This window comes from Miniopterus schreibersii, assembly GCF_964146895.1.
Source record: "Miniopterus schreibersii genome assembly, chromosome: 13".
Lineage (NCBI taxonomy): Eukaryota > Metazoa > Chordata > Mammalia > Chiroptera > Miniopteridae > Miniopterus > Miniopterus schreibersii.
This window is the reverse complement of record NC_138113.1, coordinates 16574326-16590964: the sequence shown is the minus strand read 5'-3', so window position 1 is coordinate 16590964 and position 16639 is coordinate 16574326. Positions and strand designations below refer to the sequence as shown.

Sequence of the window (16639 nt, the reverse complement as noted above, 5' to 3'; positions counted from 1 at the left end):
GTTTAAAAAATATAATACACGGACTATTTTCAGTGCCAAATGTAGCTGTAATTATATATTTCTTTTGGACAAGTTTTATGTTATTGAAGCATGTAAATACTTTATCTCCCTCAAGTTTTCCAGAACTCTATTGGCAGGGAATCTTTTTTCTTTTTCTTTCCAAAGCACTGAATATACTTTCCTGAACACGTAGTTAATAAACCTGGCTGCTGAGGACTCACCTTTTCCCCAACATAGTCTTTGAAAATAATTTAATCTCCTTCCAACAACAACAAAAAAACACGCCTAGCTTCTTTTATTTTGCTTATTTCCCTACAGAGGTATTCCATTTCTCACCCTGTTTCTGTTTTTCCTTTCTGCTATCTCATCTAAAATTCCTATGCAAGGCCCAAAACTATGTTTAGTGATAACCTGCTAGGAAAATTCATCCCACACTGCCTTCAGGGTAATAACACTTTTGTCCCAATCACCAAAAAATGAAATAAGTCCGTAATTTTACTGAACTCCACTTGCCTCCATATAGATCTCCCAATTAACTAGGCAAGTTTAAAAGCCAACGCGCTTTAATTAGAATTGTTTTTTTCCAAATGTAATAAGACAATGCACAAGCTTTATTTATTGAGAAGTCATTTTCAGTTTGCTGATCTACAGAGCAGATAGTATCCATAATTTGCTCCAGGCATGCAAGCTGTTTCCAGCACATCCATAATACAATGCCAAGTATTCTTTATCTGTGTTGAGCCCTCAGCAGCAACTGAACACAGGCACGCACGAACGCACGCACTTTACGTCCAAAGGCGCAAAGGTAACTACATCTCGAAAGAAGGAATTATCGCAGCTTCCTGTCTTTCAAAGTCATATCTGTAACTGGACCAGGGCCCGGCTGCTGACGTTACAGATGTATTTTACCATCCTAGGCACATCTTTGTAGGCCAGCAGGTCTACCACACCTTGTAAAGATCCTTGTTTCATGAAGTCCTATCAATTTCTGATCCCAAGTATCAGATCCCACAGTGTCAAATTAATTTCATGTACTGGCAAACGCTCCCCTCCCCGCCCTGCAAACCTCTCTACAGAACTCTTCCACCAGGCTGTTGGTGGAGACACCGCTGCTGCAAAGGGTCCTCAAGAGGATGTGACGCTGGGCACCGACTTTTATAAGTTCTTAAGTTAACATGCACCAACCAAGCAGGAAGGGAACCAAATAAAGGCCTATTGATGCACCAAAGGAAAGTCCAGCAAAACTCTTTAGGCAAAAGCTCCGGTTAGTAAATGAACACCCACCCCGTCAATGGCTATTTCAATCGCCACCACTATTAACTATCCCGAAATCGACCCTGGAAGGGAGAGGATAAGATCCGGAACAGGACTCAACTTCTGATACTATCTTCAGAAAAGAAAAGAAGGAAAGACAGTGAGCCGCAGTGCTCCACGGGAAGCGCCGTCTGTTCAACAATACACGTCTACCCAGTTATTAGCAAACTTAAAGCAGTTTTCCAGATCGAAGCAAAAACAGTAAAAATACCTTTGGGAGCAACATGCAAAATATTACAGAAAACCAAGAAATTAAAGAAATTCACATTGCTAGGCACTGGCAGCTTAGGTAACTGAACCGAAAGCGAGAATCACGGAAGGGATCTACATAATAATTAGCTGCTGACTTTTCTCCCGTTGCACACTCCCAAACAGAGCGCTCAGCATTCAGCAGACTTGTTAGCGAATAAATGCCCAACTGGAATTAACTAGCACCTCATTCAGGGAGGCTGCTCTTTGGCGAAACTGTAATATCCACAAGGCAAAGCAATTTGATGGCTGGTGTACACCGCAGGCTGTGCTGAGCGTCACATTCTTTAGAGTAACACACATTACATCAAATTTCAGAGCCGCAGGTCCACACCACCTAATGCGCTCAATGTGCTGCCACTGGGCAACGTGCAAAGGAAGGGCGAACCTTCTAGTCCCCAAGAGGCCACTTTCCAAGCCTCACTGTTGGCCTGTACCTGAAACAGACAGGAGATCTGCTGTCCCACAGGCAAGCAGAAGAGCTTCCTGGGGCTCACTGACACCCGGAGGGGGTGGTGCGGGGAGGTAAGGGAGCTGGCCGGAGGGCCGCAGGTCCCTCTGCAGAGACGTAATCATTCCAATCTCCCAATAGGAGGTACCCAGGTGCCCCCCTCGGCCAGTGCCTCTCCTTGCACGCACTATGCCTGTTATGTTTCTTTAAATTCAGCCTGCTCCTTAAGGAGACTCCCTGGCAAGTGAAAACAGCAGCAAAGGTAAAAGAATGCGGAGAATTTGGCTGCTGCCTGCAGTATTAGGAGAGACAGCAATTACTCAACTCTCCTCGTGTCAGAGGCAGAAATGAGCATGTGAAGTTCGGCAAGTTTTGGCCTGTCTTTGCTCAAGCTTCTCCCTTTTGCATATCTGTCACCCACCTACCTCACGGTCGTAACAATTAATGAGGTGAGTGGGAAAACGTGGAAGAGCGAGCGCAGCAGGCCAGCGCAGACGTAAAACAGAGGCGTAAATTCTACCCTGTGTCCAGATTAGGCCAGTTAATAAAGCTTAAAGATTGCCAGCGCTTAAAAGATGTCACTAACTCCCCGACAGATAAGGATGTTTTTGCTGTCTCCACCCCCTCCACTAACCGGGACTATGGGAGAAGCGATCTGTTCCTCTAAGCCCTTCTGTCTACAGCACTTGGCAGAGAATTATGCAGACACTACCACCAGCTCCTTCCCAAGTTCTGCAAACACAAGGTAATATTTGACTCCTGCGCGCACTCCTCTGTAATGAAAACACAGATCTCATGACCAGAAGGGCCTTCAGATACTTGGTTCAGTTCCCCTGCCTTCAGGCAGGGAACTCTTTAGTGCCCTTTTGACAAATTAAGGCAAAGTCAAGTCAAGGGACATGGAGGAGGTTTTATCTGTTACTGAGCTACTAAGAAATGAAGGGGGGTCTGGAAGCCGTGGCTATTTCCCCCCCTCTATCAAGCCATTCTCGTGCACAAAAATTTTGTGATATTTAACTTTCTGAGGGGCCTTAAATCCTGCAACAAGCTAGGATATGCACACATCCACTTACTCTTTTGATTAAAATATAGAATTTATTTGACCCTTCACTCTGTCATAGATAGTGGTGATAAATGTTCCTAAAATTTGTCTGCAATATGAGAACTCAATGGTTGTGAGAAAGAAACGGCACACCCCACCTTTGTCTAAGCATTTAACCACCTTTCTGCTTTGGCTTTCAGAGATAAAGCCACCTACAATCGATCATGCCCTTTCCTCACTGAGAATGTAAATGCAGACACCTTTTTTAAAATAGTAAAGCTCCAGCCCGGCCGGGTGTGGCTCAGCGGTTGAGCGTCGACCTGGGATCCAGGCGATCGGGTTCGATTCCCGGTCAGGGCACATGTCCTGGTTGTGGGCTCGATCAATGACTCTCATCATTGATGTTTCTATCTCTCTCTCTCCCTCTCCTTTCCTCTCTCTGAAATCAATAAAGATATATTAAAAAAAAAAAAGTAAAGCTCCAAGCTATGGAGAGTGCAAAACAATAGGAAGGTTTTCAAGACCCTCCTTTGACAAGATGATGGAATGTTCTTCCTCTGCAGATTGTAAACACCCCCAGCGAGGGGACGGGGGAGCCCACGCATCCGGTGCGGGGGGGATTCCTCACGCGTCCCAGGGCTGCCATGGTCCTACGAGATATGTTCTTAAAACTGGACGCCTAGTTCAGGTCAAACTTCCTCCAGGTAGCTTGGCCTCATTTTGGCCGGTCTTTGGGAGTCTTAAAAAAAAAAAAAAAAGGCATCATAACTCTGACGTGTTTTTGTTTTATCACAGCTGTGGACTGTTTTGCTTGTGGCCTTTGGATAAGAAGCTAAATAAGTTACCTCTTTGCAGACCAGGACTTTGCAGGCTCAGGTTTCATTCTGCCCTGCCAGAAATTCCTTTCTGTTTTGAATCTGAGATGTTTGTTTATGGTTTTTGTTTTGAAATGCTAAATAAGACAGGCACAGTCCCTACAGTGTATCTTTTTTTTTTTTTGTTAACCTGCTGTAGTCAGAGTGTGTTAAAGACTTGGCTAAAACTTCCAGAGTAGACCCTTCAAATTATATTCTCAGAAACTTAAAATGTCAAATGACAACACCTTTAAACATAATTAACAATTTTCTTTCTTAAATTGTTCATAAGACAAATGTTGCCAGCATATTTCAAATTGGGGTTTATTTTTCAATTTGACAAACATACACTTAAATGAAACCCTGAAATTATGGAAGTTAATCTCATTTTGCTTGTAGGTTTCATGTTATTAAATACTAAAAGTATTTAGTATTTGTAACATGAAAAAAAAAATCAATTTCTACTGTGTGATAATAAGGTATGGCTGTCAAGAAGGAGATGAAAAAGTTGTCAACTATTAACTCCTAGGACTGTGTCTTCACCAAGTTTTCTCCTTGTTCTGTAACAGCCAATATAAAGCATTTACCTTGTGAGCTCTGACCCCACTGGCTGGATAAAAGTAATACTTCCAGGCATGAAGGAAGACTTAGAGCTCTGTCTTCCTGAAGTGGGACCACACCTATGTTAGGAACTAAGGAGACAAGAACACCAAATATATACATATATACACACATATATACATGTATATGTCTTTATCGATTTCAGAGAGAGGAAGGGAGGGGGGAGAGAGATAGAAACATCAATGATGAGAGAGTCTTTGATTGGCTGCCTCCTGCACACCCCCGACTGGGGATCGAGCCCACAACCCGGGCACATACCCTGACTGGGAATCAAACCCTGATCTCCTGGATCCTAGGTCGATGCTCAACCGCTGAGCTACGCCCAGCCAGGCAAACACCAGATATTTTGATTCTAGGTGATCTTACTTCTAGCCCTCCATCGTTGCACAAAGACTTTCCAGAGAAACCACACTGCAAATCCACAGTGAAGCTGCAGTATTAGCCCGCATGAAAGACGAAGGAACGCCCGAGACCAAAAACAACCACCCATGGCCTCTGGGCTGGACAATACCTCCTGCCCACTCCCGACCCTGCCCTTATCTTCGAGCCGCCGGGCCTGCTGCTGCTTCCTTCCGCAACCCCCATCACCCCAACCTGGCCTTGGAAATGCTCCTGGGATCGCTGGGATCTCCGGGATCTCCAGGGGTGTCTGGAAACTCACGGAAAACACCGAATAAAAGGAAATTCAATTCACTTCCATAAAACCATATGCCATCAATATTAAGATATGTCACCTTATTAAAAATATTCATTTGAAATAGCTCTCTGGAAGTAAAGGAGTCTAACAACAAACTCAAGCAAACGTCCACACTGCACTAAAAGACCAGAGGGGCTGGAATTACAGTTGTGCTGGATCAGACCAGGGAAGGTTCCCTTGGTCCAGGAACCCTGGACTCAGGGCCCCTTGTTCTCACTACTTCGCAGACCCGTTCTCTCTGACAAACACCGAGGCCCAAATTTCTCAAGCTGAGTCCTCTGTCAAAGAGACTTAGTTAAGTGTGTGTGTCCACAAAGCAGAGTTTTTAAAAACTTATATAAGAGAGAAAGCTAACAAAGAAGAAAGTGAGAAAGGATGCAAATTAGAATATTACTTATCTTTTTAAAATCTATTTGGTAGCAGTAAAACTAGACATTATACACACAAATAGACATGTAATACACATGTAACACATATACGTATTAATTCTTGCCAATCCTCACTATAATATTTACTTGATAGAAAGCCATTAAAATTCCATTTTCACAGATGAGGAAACTGAAGCTCCAAACAACGACACAAGCTGGTTGTTCACAGTGAAAGCAATAACAGAGCTGAGATTTGAACACAGGTTTATCCAGCCCCAACGCCTACTTTCTGTTTTCTTAAAACATCATGCACAGGAGGATGAAGGAAAGGATACCCTGGGGCCTCGCTTGGTGCTACACCCTCCCCTAAACTCTTCCTCACGTTCAGAGTCAGAGTTAGGGCGCCTCTTAGTTCTCGAGGGCCCAGCACCTCCTTGCCTCAGGGCTTAGCTGTAACTGTCTTGGACTATAATTAACTGTCTCAGTGATCTACCATTAGACCATGGCCTGTGAAAGCAGGGCCCCTATCTGATTTATTGTGGTTGAAAAATAATTATCATAATAGCAGGTCTTATTATATGCCACACTCTGAGCCCATGCTTTTCATGTACTAGCTAGCTTCCTGCTACTTAAAAGTGAGGTCCAGGACCAGCAGCACTGACATCACCTGGGGGTTTATTAACAATGCAGAATCTCAGGCCTGACCCGGACCTACTGAATCAGAGCCTGGTTTTGCCTAGTTTGTACCAACTGTGGTGACAGGTGGGAGTGGGGCCTCATGCAAGACATGCTGTTTCCTTAGCTCAAGCCAGGCCACATCCTGTGGTAAACATCAGGGTGAACACACCAAGAGCTAGGAGCAAAATACTTCCAGAATATAATGTGAAGGAAAATGTACATTACTGATTATAGCAAATTTAGGTGCCCCCTTCTTTCCCAAATAAAAATATTAGCCCACAAATCAATTTGGGTTATACATTTACAATTCCCGCAACCTGATGAAGAAAATTACAGATCCTTCATTTTTACCCAAAATATACAAACTTGGTAGAAACTATTTAGACAAAGTATAACGAATGGGCATCAGGAGAGAAAGGAGTAAATAACTTCAGAGGTCTTTAAATATGCTTTTTTTACTTAATGTACTTACAGTGTTAGGGCGAGGGGAAGGGACTTGAACTCAATAACAATTCACTCCCTTCCTAAAAATCCAAATTCCTGAACTACTGAGGAGGATGAGGGTGAAGCAGAACAAGAGAATGAGTCCAGCCCTAGCCGGTTTGGCTCTGTGGTTAGAGCACCAACCTGCGGACTGAAGGGTCCCGAGTTCGATTCCAGCCAAGAGCATGTACCTCGGCTGCAGGCTCAATCCCTGGCCCTGATCAAGGCAAGTGCAAGAGGCAACCAATCGATGTGTCTCTCTCACATGGATGTCCCTCTCTCTCCCTTCCACTCTCTCTGAAAAGCACTGGGAAAAATATCGAGTGAGAATTAAAAGAGAGAGAATGAGTCCATATGAAGTCTCTTTACTTATATTGATTAGCAGCTTTGTTGTTACTGTTTACTACATGCCATTCATTTTTCTAAGTGCTTCACTGGGAAGGATTCATTCACTGAGTCCTTATAGCCATCCTATTATTAACCCACTACACGTACGAGAAAACTGAGATGCACAGAAAAGCAGAGTGCAGATTTGACCCCTGAAACAAAATTTCTAATATAAGTATTTCACACTGGCAATGAATCGGGGTTGGGAAGGGAGGTAAGGAAGTGAAATCTGTTCATTTTGTAACAGATGAAAAAGATCTTTTTTGATTTTTTTCATGTGGGCCCAAAATGAATACTTACTAGTGTTTACCTTGAGAACTTTCTTAAATTTAAATATCTTCAACTCCTCCCTCTGTCCATGAGCCAGAGGAGGTCCTGTCTAAGCACAGAGGTTTCCCATGACTTGACCAGGCTAACTGGCCAGGACAAGCAGCTGAGAGTGGGTGACGTTGGGAGATGCTGATAAAGGGACACCCCTCAGCTCACCGCCCACGCTCCTCTGCCTAGTGGAACAAGCCAGAACAAAGAGAAAATCACTCTCAAAAGGCAACTTCCCATTCTGAACCACAGCTAGTAGAGCGTTAAGAATGCAGCCCCATTCTTGGAAGTTGGGAAACACGGTTACGTACTGCAAGGGCTCTAAGAAGAATGGGGAGGGTCCCCGCCCCCGTCCAAAAGAGCTCCTGCTCCTCCTTTTAAACTTAGCGCGAATTTGAACTCGCCTATTCGGCTTTACCACCGGAGCCTGAAAAGATCATCTCATATCCTGTGATTCCTAGAACAAATTTAAGCCACATATTTCACTCACCAACTAATCATACACAGACTCGCAGAATCACTTCTACTTGGCTCGAACTGGTATTATTATGTAGACTTTTTAAGGTCTTCTGCCTTATTCTATACCTTGATTAATAGAGTGTAAACAATGGGGAACTCATCTGAGAGGTCCCCAGGCTCTCCGGCTGCTCCCCAGCCCCGGCAGAAGGCCTTGTACACAGGAGAAGATCAATGAATGAGTGACTGATTTCTATGCAAAGACAAGTCAGATCCATGGAAATTCTGCTCTGGAGAATTCAATCTCTGAGAAGGAAGGCTTTTAGTTTGATATTCATGCATGCCTGCCTAGTCCACTGTTTCTTCCTCAAACAATTAATTGAGCTTTACTAGGGCATCTTCAAAATCTTGAAACTGCATGTGCCGTATGGAACACAGTGTTACAGGAACCTGCTTGGCCAAACATTTACCTGCCACTCACTTTCCCACAGCCTATCTGATGTATGTACACGCTAAGGCGGCACCACTGCCATCTCTCAGGTTAGTGCCATAGCCTGAGAGACGTTAAACACACCCACATTTTTCAGGAATTTCACAATTAATGCCTGGAATGTGTTCTGGATTATTCTTCAAAGGATGACACAGCTGCCCTAAGATGAATTCAATATTTTTCCCTTCTCCCATTTGTCATTCTTCAGTCCTCCCACTCCTTTACCTTTTTAGGGCCAACTGCTTTATCTATTTCCCCCAACTTCATAACGCCTGTTCCTTTGTGTCCCCAAGCTATATCCTTGTTCATCCAGATCATCGCATGTTAATCAAGCCCCACAAAACACAGAAACCTGCACCAAGTCATTAAATACTCCTACACCTGGGTATAGTGCCCACAGTTAAGCATTGTTCAGGACGACTGTCTTCATAAATTAACCGTCTGTCTGCAACTGCACTGCCAACATATTGTGTGTAGACTGTCCCGGTCACCGTTAAATATGTGTTAATGGCTGCAAATGTCTCTAAACTTGCTATTTTTGCCTTTCTGGTCCCATGCAATTCCTTTGCCAAGTGTTTTATGTGACCAGAAACATCAATAACAGTGAGGATTCTGCAAGCTTGATAGTCAAAGTGAAGGTCAGAAAGTCCTGTCATTTGTATATGCGCAGTGAATAGTCTCTCGGTGTTTTGTCAATATTTACTTTTGGGAGGAACTAATTATTTCCTTGCTGACTTCATTGGTTTCTCTTCCCATACCCTGTGAGTGTATTTTCATGGGCCCTCTGCTTGCTTCTGTCTCCGGCACGGAAAAGACTTTGAGGTAGAAAACGAAACACATTTGGGCAACAGCATCGGCAAGGCACATTCTGTCCTGTGCTGTGAGCACCCAGAACATACCCTCGATGCTCCTACTCACTGCCCTGGGAGAGGCGGGTGGAAGGAAAGTTTAAGATACCCGGCGACGTAAATGGAGGGCTGTTTGGAAAGAGACAGTTTTTAGATGGCAGTGGCGAAGATATGGAAGTTCCATAAAGAGGAAGCCACAGAGGCAACGATCACCGGGAGGAAAGGCCACTCTCATCTGCAATTCCCATCACCCGGAGCTAATCCAACGCGCTCTCAGAGCAAAGCCGCTCAATGGTGTCCACCGGCTTCCAGCCGCTGTCCGCACCAACTGTCCAACGCAAGCCATCACCAGCCCTTTATTACCTCGAGGGAAGACCGATGGCACTCCCTTGCACCTCGAGAAAATCCCACTTGAGTCATTTTTCGACACTGTGTCTTTGGTCTCCCACAGGTCTCCCATCCAGTCTTCTCTCTCCAGGGCTCAGAATCCCAACTCGTTTCTCTGGCTGCCAGGCGATTTACCTGTAGGCAGCCTCGCCAAGAAACGGGCCACTTAGGATGTTGCCACGGGCACAGGGAGACTCACCAAATACTGGAAATGAGAAAGAGATCTGTGTCGTCCCAAAGGCCAGCTCACACTTTTTAGACTGAGAGAGAGCAGAGAAAACCTTAGGCTCTAGGCTCAACTTTTAAAATGCAGCTGGCAGTTGGCCAAAAACTTTTTCAAAAATAAATAATTAAATCAGGCTTTACTTAGAAACAATATAAAAGACCCCAAAAAGAAGTTCGAGTGTACGTGTCACATGATTCACAGGACCCAACTCTCCCCGTTATTTAAACTTTCAGGAAACACTTTTGCTTCAGTATTCTTTCTATGGAGAGGACTGTTCATCCACCTATCCAATGCACGTTTATTGAGAGCCTGCTATGAGCCGGTGTGCCTTAAACACCTAAGGCAGTGGGCCACAAGTTGGAAGGGGTTCCTTTCTGCACTGATTTATCAACCTAACTTTGTGAACTGCAGTTAAAAACATGATTTCCCCCCACAAAGCCAGTCTGGGAAGTGACACAAATAAAAAGTGCTGCAAGCTGGCAAACAGAGCAATGTAATTTGTATTTAAATTATTTCTCCAAAGCAGGTAGGTTAGTCATGATATTTCTATACCATGCAATATGTTTTCTCAGTGGAGCCAATTAAATAGAAAGTTTTTCAAGAATTTTCATTAACAGATACAACCAGTAGGGGTCATTTTAGTGCAAAAATTGAAGCAAAAAAGACTTCAACATGAATAAAATATATCAATTCCTATTCATGTTAGTTATGATAATCATGTTTCAGTGCATGCTGGCTGAATTAAAATGGAAACTGAGAGAAACACTGGCCATTGAGAAATTCCTTGCAAAGTAAGGGAAAAACAAGAGAAAGTCAGCATCTTCTAAATTATTACTGACATGTAAAGATTTCTCTAATTCTTAAAAAGAAAAAAGGTTACTCACGTAAGCTATGTTTTCCAAAAATCTTGTAGTACAGTGAAAATACTGAACATTTTAGACACACTTTTGAAAATATCTAAGTCCAACCATAGGTCATGCCACGTAGCACTGTACTTCACTTCTAACTTTGGTTTCATGGGTTCAGAAGGAACACTTGACTGCTGCTTTTAGAATTCTAAAAAAATAACACAACATGCCCTGGGCACACAATTTTGGTAGCTGAAAACAGGCCTGCTAAGTGAAAAGTGTTGCTAGAGAACATGAACTCAGATATAATCGTGGCAACAAATATTTCCAAGCATTTTCAAGGCTAATACAAGTGTACAGGGTGTTACCAGAAGAAAGGAAGCTATGAGGGATCGCATCATTTCAGAGGAATGAAGGCTCACCAGCAAACTGCCAAAATAACTATATACTGTGACACCGGGCTATTGTTGCCAAAACACTTGATTACTGTGACTGTTCCGGGGGCTCCACATTTCCTTCGCCAGAAATACAGCATGAACAAAAAAAAAACAAGGGTCAGAATCTTTAGAACCTCCCAAAGTCCTCCTCAGAGCGCAGCAGTTTCCACTGCATTTAACCCTGTTTCGCGATGCTTGTTCTTTTCAGGTTTATGGGAGGCTGGCTGAAGTCAACTGTACACTCCAAGTGGCAGGGTTCAAAGATGCATCTTTTAGTCCAGGTCATACAGAATTACCCAAGTCAAACACATGAAATTGTATCAGAAGTTAATCTCCTGGCAGTTTTTCCTGATGTGAGACAAAATGGGACTTAACACTAGTCTGAGAGGCGTTTGTATGTCAGGCAAATGAACTCTTCCAACCCAGTGTCCTCCTAAGGGTGCAGAACCCTTCCCTTCCCTTCCGAGAAGTGTTCCCTCCACTCACTGCCCACTAGCTTCCGAACAAGAAAGACATCCCGGATTTTCCTGCCCAAAACCCAAACACTGCAGGTATAAATAAATATGCATATGTGTGTATTTAAAGAAAACTGCAGAACTGAAGCCTTTTACTTCACCCACCAAACCCCTAAGGTTGCTGCCCTCTTTCCAGTACCCCAGCACTATCAGCACACACATGCTTAAGGATGCCCAGAATAGACCCTTCCTCCTTCCCTGCTTCCCTAGGTGCTGGCTGAGTAGCAGGGAGGGGACAGGGGGCCGAGGGCCCTTTCCCTCCTCCTCGCTGCTCCTCCGCTCAGACACCAGGATGCCCCAGAGCAGCAGCATCACCCCAACGTCAGCCCAGGCAGCGACCCCACTTTCAACTGGTGCTCACGAGTCCTGCCCATGAGCCAAATGAAAAGAACTCACTGCCTCGGTCTAGACCCCACACCAAGCCAGGCACCCCGAGGCCGAGCGGGCGGGCCCGGCTGAAGGCCCACACCCTCCTGCGGCCGCGCTCCCCGGGGAGGGAGACTCCCGAGCCTCACCTCCCCCGCCAGCCGCCCCCGCGGCCGCACCACGCTCCGCGGAGGCACCCGCACAGCCATCCTCGCTGTCACACAAAAAGGAGGAAGCCGGGGCGCGGGTTGGAAACGCCGCAGATAACAGAAACTACTTTGCACTCCCGGCGCAAGCCCCCTGCCCCCTGCATTCAGAAGAGAAAGCCTCTGACCGTCTCCCAGAGGCAAATAAATGAGTAACCGCCGCAAGGAACTTCCCCGGGGCTGACAGAGGCCGGAGCCGAAATGTGTGTGCACGCGAAGGAGGAGGAAGGGGGTGCAGCAGGAGCGCGAGGGAAAAATAAGGAGAGTCGCAGGGAGACAGATGCAGACGCGTCTCCTCCGCCTGCTAGGACTCCGCGGTGGGCGCGCGGCACTCGCCCCACACTGCGCTAGTGGGGGCGCGGGGCTCGGGGTCCCCGAGGGGCTCCGGGGCGCCGCCGCAGTGCCCCCTCCCGCGGCGCCCCACCTCGGGGCGCAGGGCCGGACCACCACACCCAGCCCCGGCCCGAACGGCCACACGTGTGCGAGCCTGTGCGCGGCTGGGGGTGACCCCCCACTGGCCCGCCTCCACCCACGAAACGCAACCTCGCCCGCGGCGGGCCAAGCGCGGGGGCGGGGGGAGGCAGCGAGCGGGAACCGGGGGACGCGGGGACGCCCTCCCGGGGGCGGGGGCCGCCCCTTCCCCCGCGGGGTCCTTTCTCCACGGGAAAGTCTCGGCCAAACTTTGTTCAGCGCCGGGGAACCGCGCGCGCCGGGCGGGAGGGGGCCCTACCTTCGCAAACGCCCACTTCGTACTCGGTGATGGAGTCGCCATTGAGCGGGGGGCGGATGACACAGCGCAGCCCCCGGTCGCAGGCGCCGTGGAGCCCGTAGGCGCCGCCGCAGGTCTCGTTCTTCTGGCGGGCGCACATGTAGCAGCAGCCGCAGACGCCCTGCACGATGCTCCCCGGGCAGTTCCTGGGCTCTTCGCACTTGGAGTCGTCGCAGGGCAGGCAGACCAGCGCCAGGGAGCCGGAGAGCGCCAGCAGCAGCGGCAGCAGCGGCCGCGGCGAGACCAGGAGGTGCCCGCAGCCGGCCAGCCCCCTGCCCCCCGCCACCAAGTACATCCTCCTGCGCCGCCGCCTCCTCCTCGCAGCCGGGCCAGGAGCCGGGCGGGCGCCCTCCCCTGCGTGGGGCACACGCGCCGCCGCCGCCGCACCCGCAGCCCGCGGTCCCCGCCGCCCCCCTAGGGGCCCCCGGGGCGCGCCTCCCCTCGCGGGGCGAGGCCCCCGCCCCTCGTGCGGGCCGCGCCGACCCCGAGCCCACGAGCGTCGGCGCCAGCGGTGGCTTCCCCTCCGCCTCCTCCTCCCGGGAGGGAGGGGGGAAAAAGAAAAAAGTTTCTTCCCGGCAGCTCCGGTTCAACCCAAACTTCTGGCGGCGACGGCTGCGCTCGGCTCCGGCCGGGGCTGGCGGCGCCGCCTCCCTCGCCTCCTCCGCGGCGGCCGGCCCCGCGGCGCTGGCGGGGCGCAGCCTGCGGGCGGCTCCCGCCTGCCGAGCCGCCGAGCGGGCGCGGTGCAGCAGCGGAAGGCTCGCGGCGTTCGCTCGCGCGCCCCTCTCCACGCACTCCTGCGCGGCTCCTCCGGGCGCTTGTTTATGGCTGGAGCCTCTGCGCTCCGCGGCTCCCTCCCCCGCCTACCTCATCCCCAGGCCTCGCCCCCCCGCGCTGCGCGCCGCTCATTGGCTGCCCCCGCGCCCCCTCCCGGCCCGCCGGCCCCCGCCCCCTCCCCTCCCCTCCCCGCCCCCTCCCGGGGCCGAGGCCTCCCTCCCTCCCCCTCACGCCTCCTTCTGCTCCCCTCCTCCTCCCGGAGCCCGAGCCCGGAGCCGGCCCCGCCGCCGCGCTTTTGCGCGCCCGTTTCCGCCGTCGCGCGGCGGCTCGGGGTCCGGGGGCTCCCCACGAGCGGCGAGCGCCCGCGCGCACGGCGGCCTTCCCGGGAGCCCCGAGGGCGAGATCGCCGCGGCCAGTTTTCCGTTCGCGGGGCCACGGGGGCCCCAGAAGCTCGGGCCCGGAGGGATTGTTGCCGCCGGGGCCCGGGCACCCTCCGGATCGAAGCCCGGGACGGGGAGGAAAGGCGTGGAGCCTTCGCACGCTGGACGGGAATCCATCTTTCAGCCGCGCCGGGAGTACACCCTGTAAAGACACCATGTAATGGAGTCTCGGAAGGTCGGGCCTCCGCGAAGCTGCTGGTGAATTCACTAAGTGCTTCCAACGGCCTCCGTAACTATACCGGGGGGGGGGGGCTGCGGCTCGGGGTGAGCTTTGCCGCCGCGCGCCGTGGGCTTGGTCCCCGCGCTGTGCCAGGTGCTGTTGCGGGAGGGCGCGGACGGAAAGGAGGCGATTCCTGCTCTCCCTCCAGCAAGGCCGAGTGTGGACTAGCACGAGTCCCGCAGGACTGCGCCCTGTGTCTCAGGCCCCGTTCATGCCATCTGCCAGTGCCCTGTTCCTCCCCAACCTCACGGACAAAAGGGGTGGGTTTTAACGTTTTCATTTATTGTGAGTATATTAATAAAGACGCATGGCCCTCGCCGGGTAGCTCGGCTGGTTAGAGCGCGGCCGGATGCGCCAGGGTTGCGGGTTCCACCCAGGTCAGGGCACCGGCAAGAACGGCCCGATGAATGATGCATAAACCACTGGAAGAACAAATCGATGTTTCTCTCTCCCTCCCCCCTCTTCTCTTTAAAATCAATAAATAAAATTTTAAAAAGTCGTATGCTTAATGTTATTTATGTTGTTCTTCAAAAAGCAACAAGTGATGCAGAATGCATGCTCTGGAGATTTTTTTTCTCTTCTGTGGCTGTCGGAAAAGGTTCTGCAATGATCAGCTCTGTAGTGGCCCACCGTTCATTCAAAGAATGTGTACCAAAGTCGGTAAAATTAGTGAATTAACACAAAGGGACGGATCGGTGTGGAAAACACAATCAGGTCCTGTGGCAGGTGTGAGGTGGGAATGGCTCAGTGGACTTTAGATCAGTGGACTTTCTGATCCCAAATGGTCTGGCTGCAGGAAGGCGACAGCCAAGTGGGTCCTGAAAATCATGACTAATGACCCTAAGTTAATAGCATGGCAGTGTAAGGAGAAAGGAAACAGAGCTGCCTTTGAAATCCTCTGTTTGCGGAACAAATTTATACTTATTATAAATATTTTGGTTTAACCACTCTAGTCCTGAACGGAAAAGCCAAAGTTACCAGTGGAATATTCCCCAGTCGCTGGCATCAGAAAACTAAACATTTCTACAATCATGTGTCTTTGTCCTGAGGAGGGGAAGAGGCCCATTAATGATCACTGATTATCCGAGGGTGACAGAGAAGATGTTCAGCAGTGGGAAGGGGCAGTGAGCATCCCATTTTCTAGAAGGTAAACCCTTCTAGAGCTGTTAGGACGACTAGTTTCCAAGGATGCTGTACAGACAATTCCTGCAATTATGTAGGAGGTCAGGTTAGGTGACCTCAGACCCAAAAGTTCTATAATTGTAAGCATTAAGTGATAAAACCATTTAATGTGTGCTAGACTTTTTAGTAGCGAAATTCAAGAAAAATAAGCCCTACAACACTGTCAAACATGGTTGTTTCTTGAACCCCAACTCTGCAGCAGCACTTCATCGTGGGATTTGCCAACAAACTGTCATCATTGTGCTGTGTTAAAAAGCGCTTTCCACTCTTGCAGAGGAAGTTATCTATATTTCTGTTCAAATGGAAGTATAAATACATTTTTTTAAAACACAGCAGATAACATTGTAGGACTCAACAGGAAAAGCCAAGGTCAGGTGATGAAAAATGCACAAGTAAGAAACCCACTTTTCTTTTAAAAAAGAGTACTAATCGCTGTCGGAGTCTTGCTTTTTCACCTGTTTTTTCTTTTCCTTTTTTAAGGCAATATATTAAGGGTTAGGGGAAGCTAGAGACTGAACGCAGGCAAGAGACAGTATGGAGGTCACCATCCATCCTTCTTGGGGTTCTAGAGGTAGAACAACCCAGAAGGTAAATAAAGGTTGACTTCTTGCGGGAATCCAAGCCAACTTAGAACTGGAGAGCGTTTTAAGATGTAAGATGGATGTATCTCAACACAGAAGAATTCTCATCTTTAGAGGCTAGACTAAGGATACAGAAGAGAAGTTGGGTGGTCCCAACATGCTGACGTTTGGGGGTCGGAGGAGAAAGCGGACTGGGCGAGACTACACGGACCCTGAAAGGCATGGACAAATGTAAGCGTTGGAGTTGTACATGGAGCATGGTTTAATGCCTCCTCCTCTGGGAAGTGTCTTGAGCTTTCCCCTTATTTATTCTATAGCATTTTGTAAGGACCTCTGCTTGTAGTATTTATGTTATATTATAAATCTTTCTGTAAATAGCTCTGAACCCCATTAGATTGACAGCATATGGGAGGGGGCATGGTTTATAAGAAT

At 48.6% G+C, this 16639-nt stretch overlaps 1 protein-coding gene across 2 annotated transcripts in view; it reads right to left on the bottom strand.

The window, feature by feature from the left end:
- The window catches only part of CRIM1 (cysteine rich transmembrane BMP regulator 1), a 168011-nt gene extending 154417 nt beyond the window's left edge, over nucleotides 1–13594 (bottom strand). The window contains exon 1 of one of the 2 annotated variants that reach the window (XM_081156849.1): nucleotides 12972–13594. In XM_081156849.1, coding sequence (XP_081012975.1) covers nucleotides 12972–13305 — 334 coding nt within the window. In that variant the 5' untranslated portion in view covers nucleotides 13306–13594. The remainder of the gene's footprint in view (nucleotides 1–12971) is intronic. The other variant, XM_081156848.1, reaches the window with a different exon arrangement.
- Nucleotides 13595–16639: the final 3045 nt, after the last annotated feature.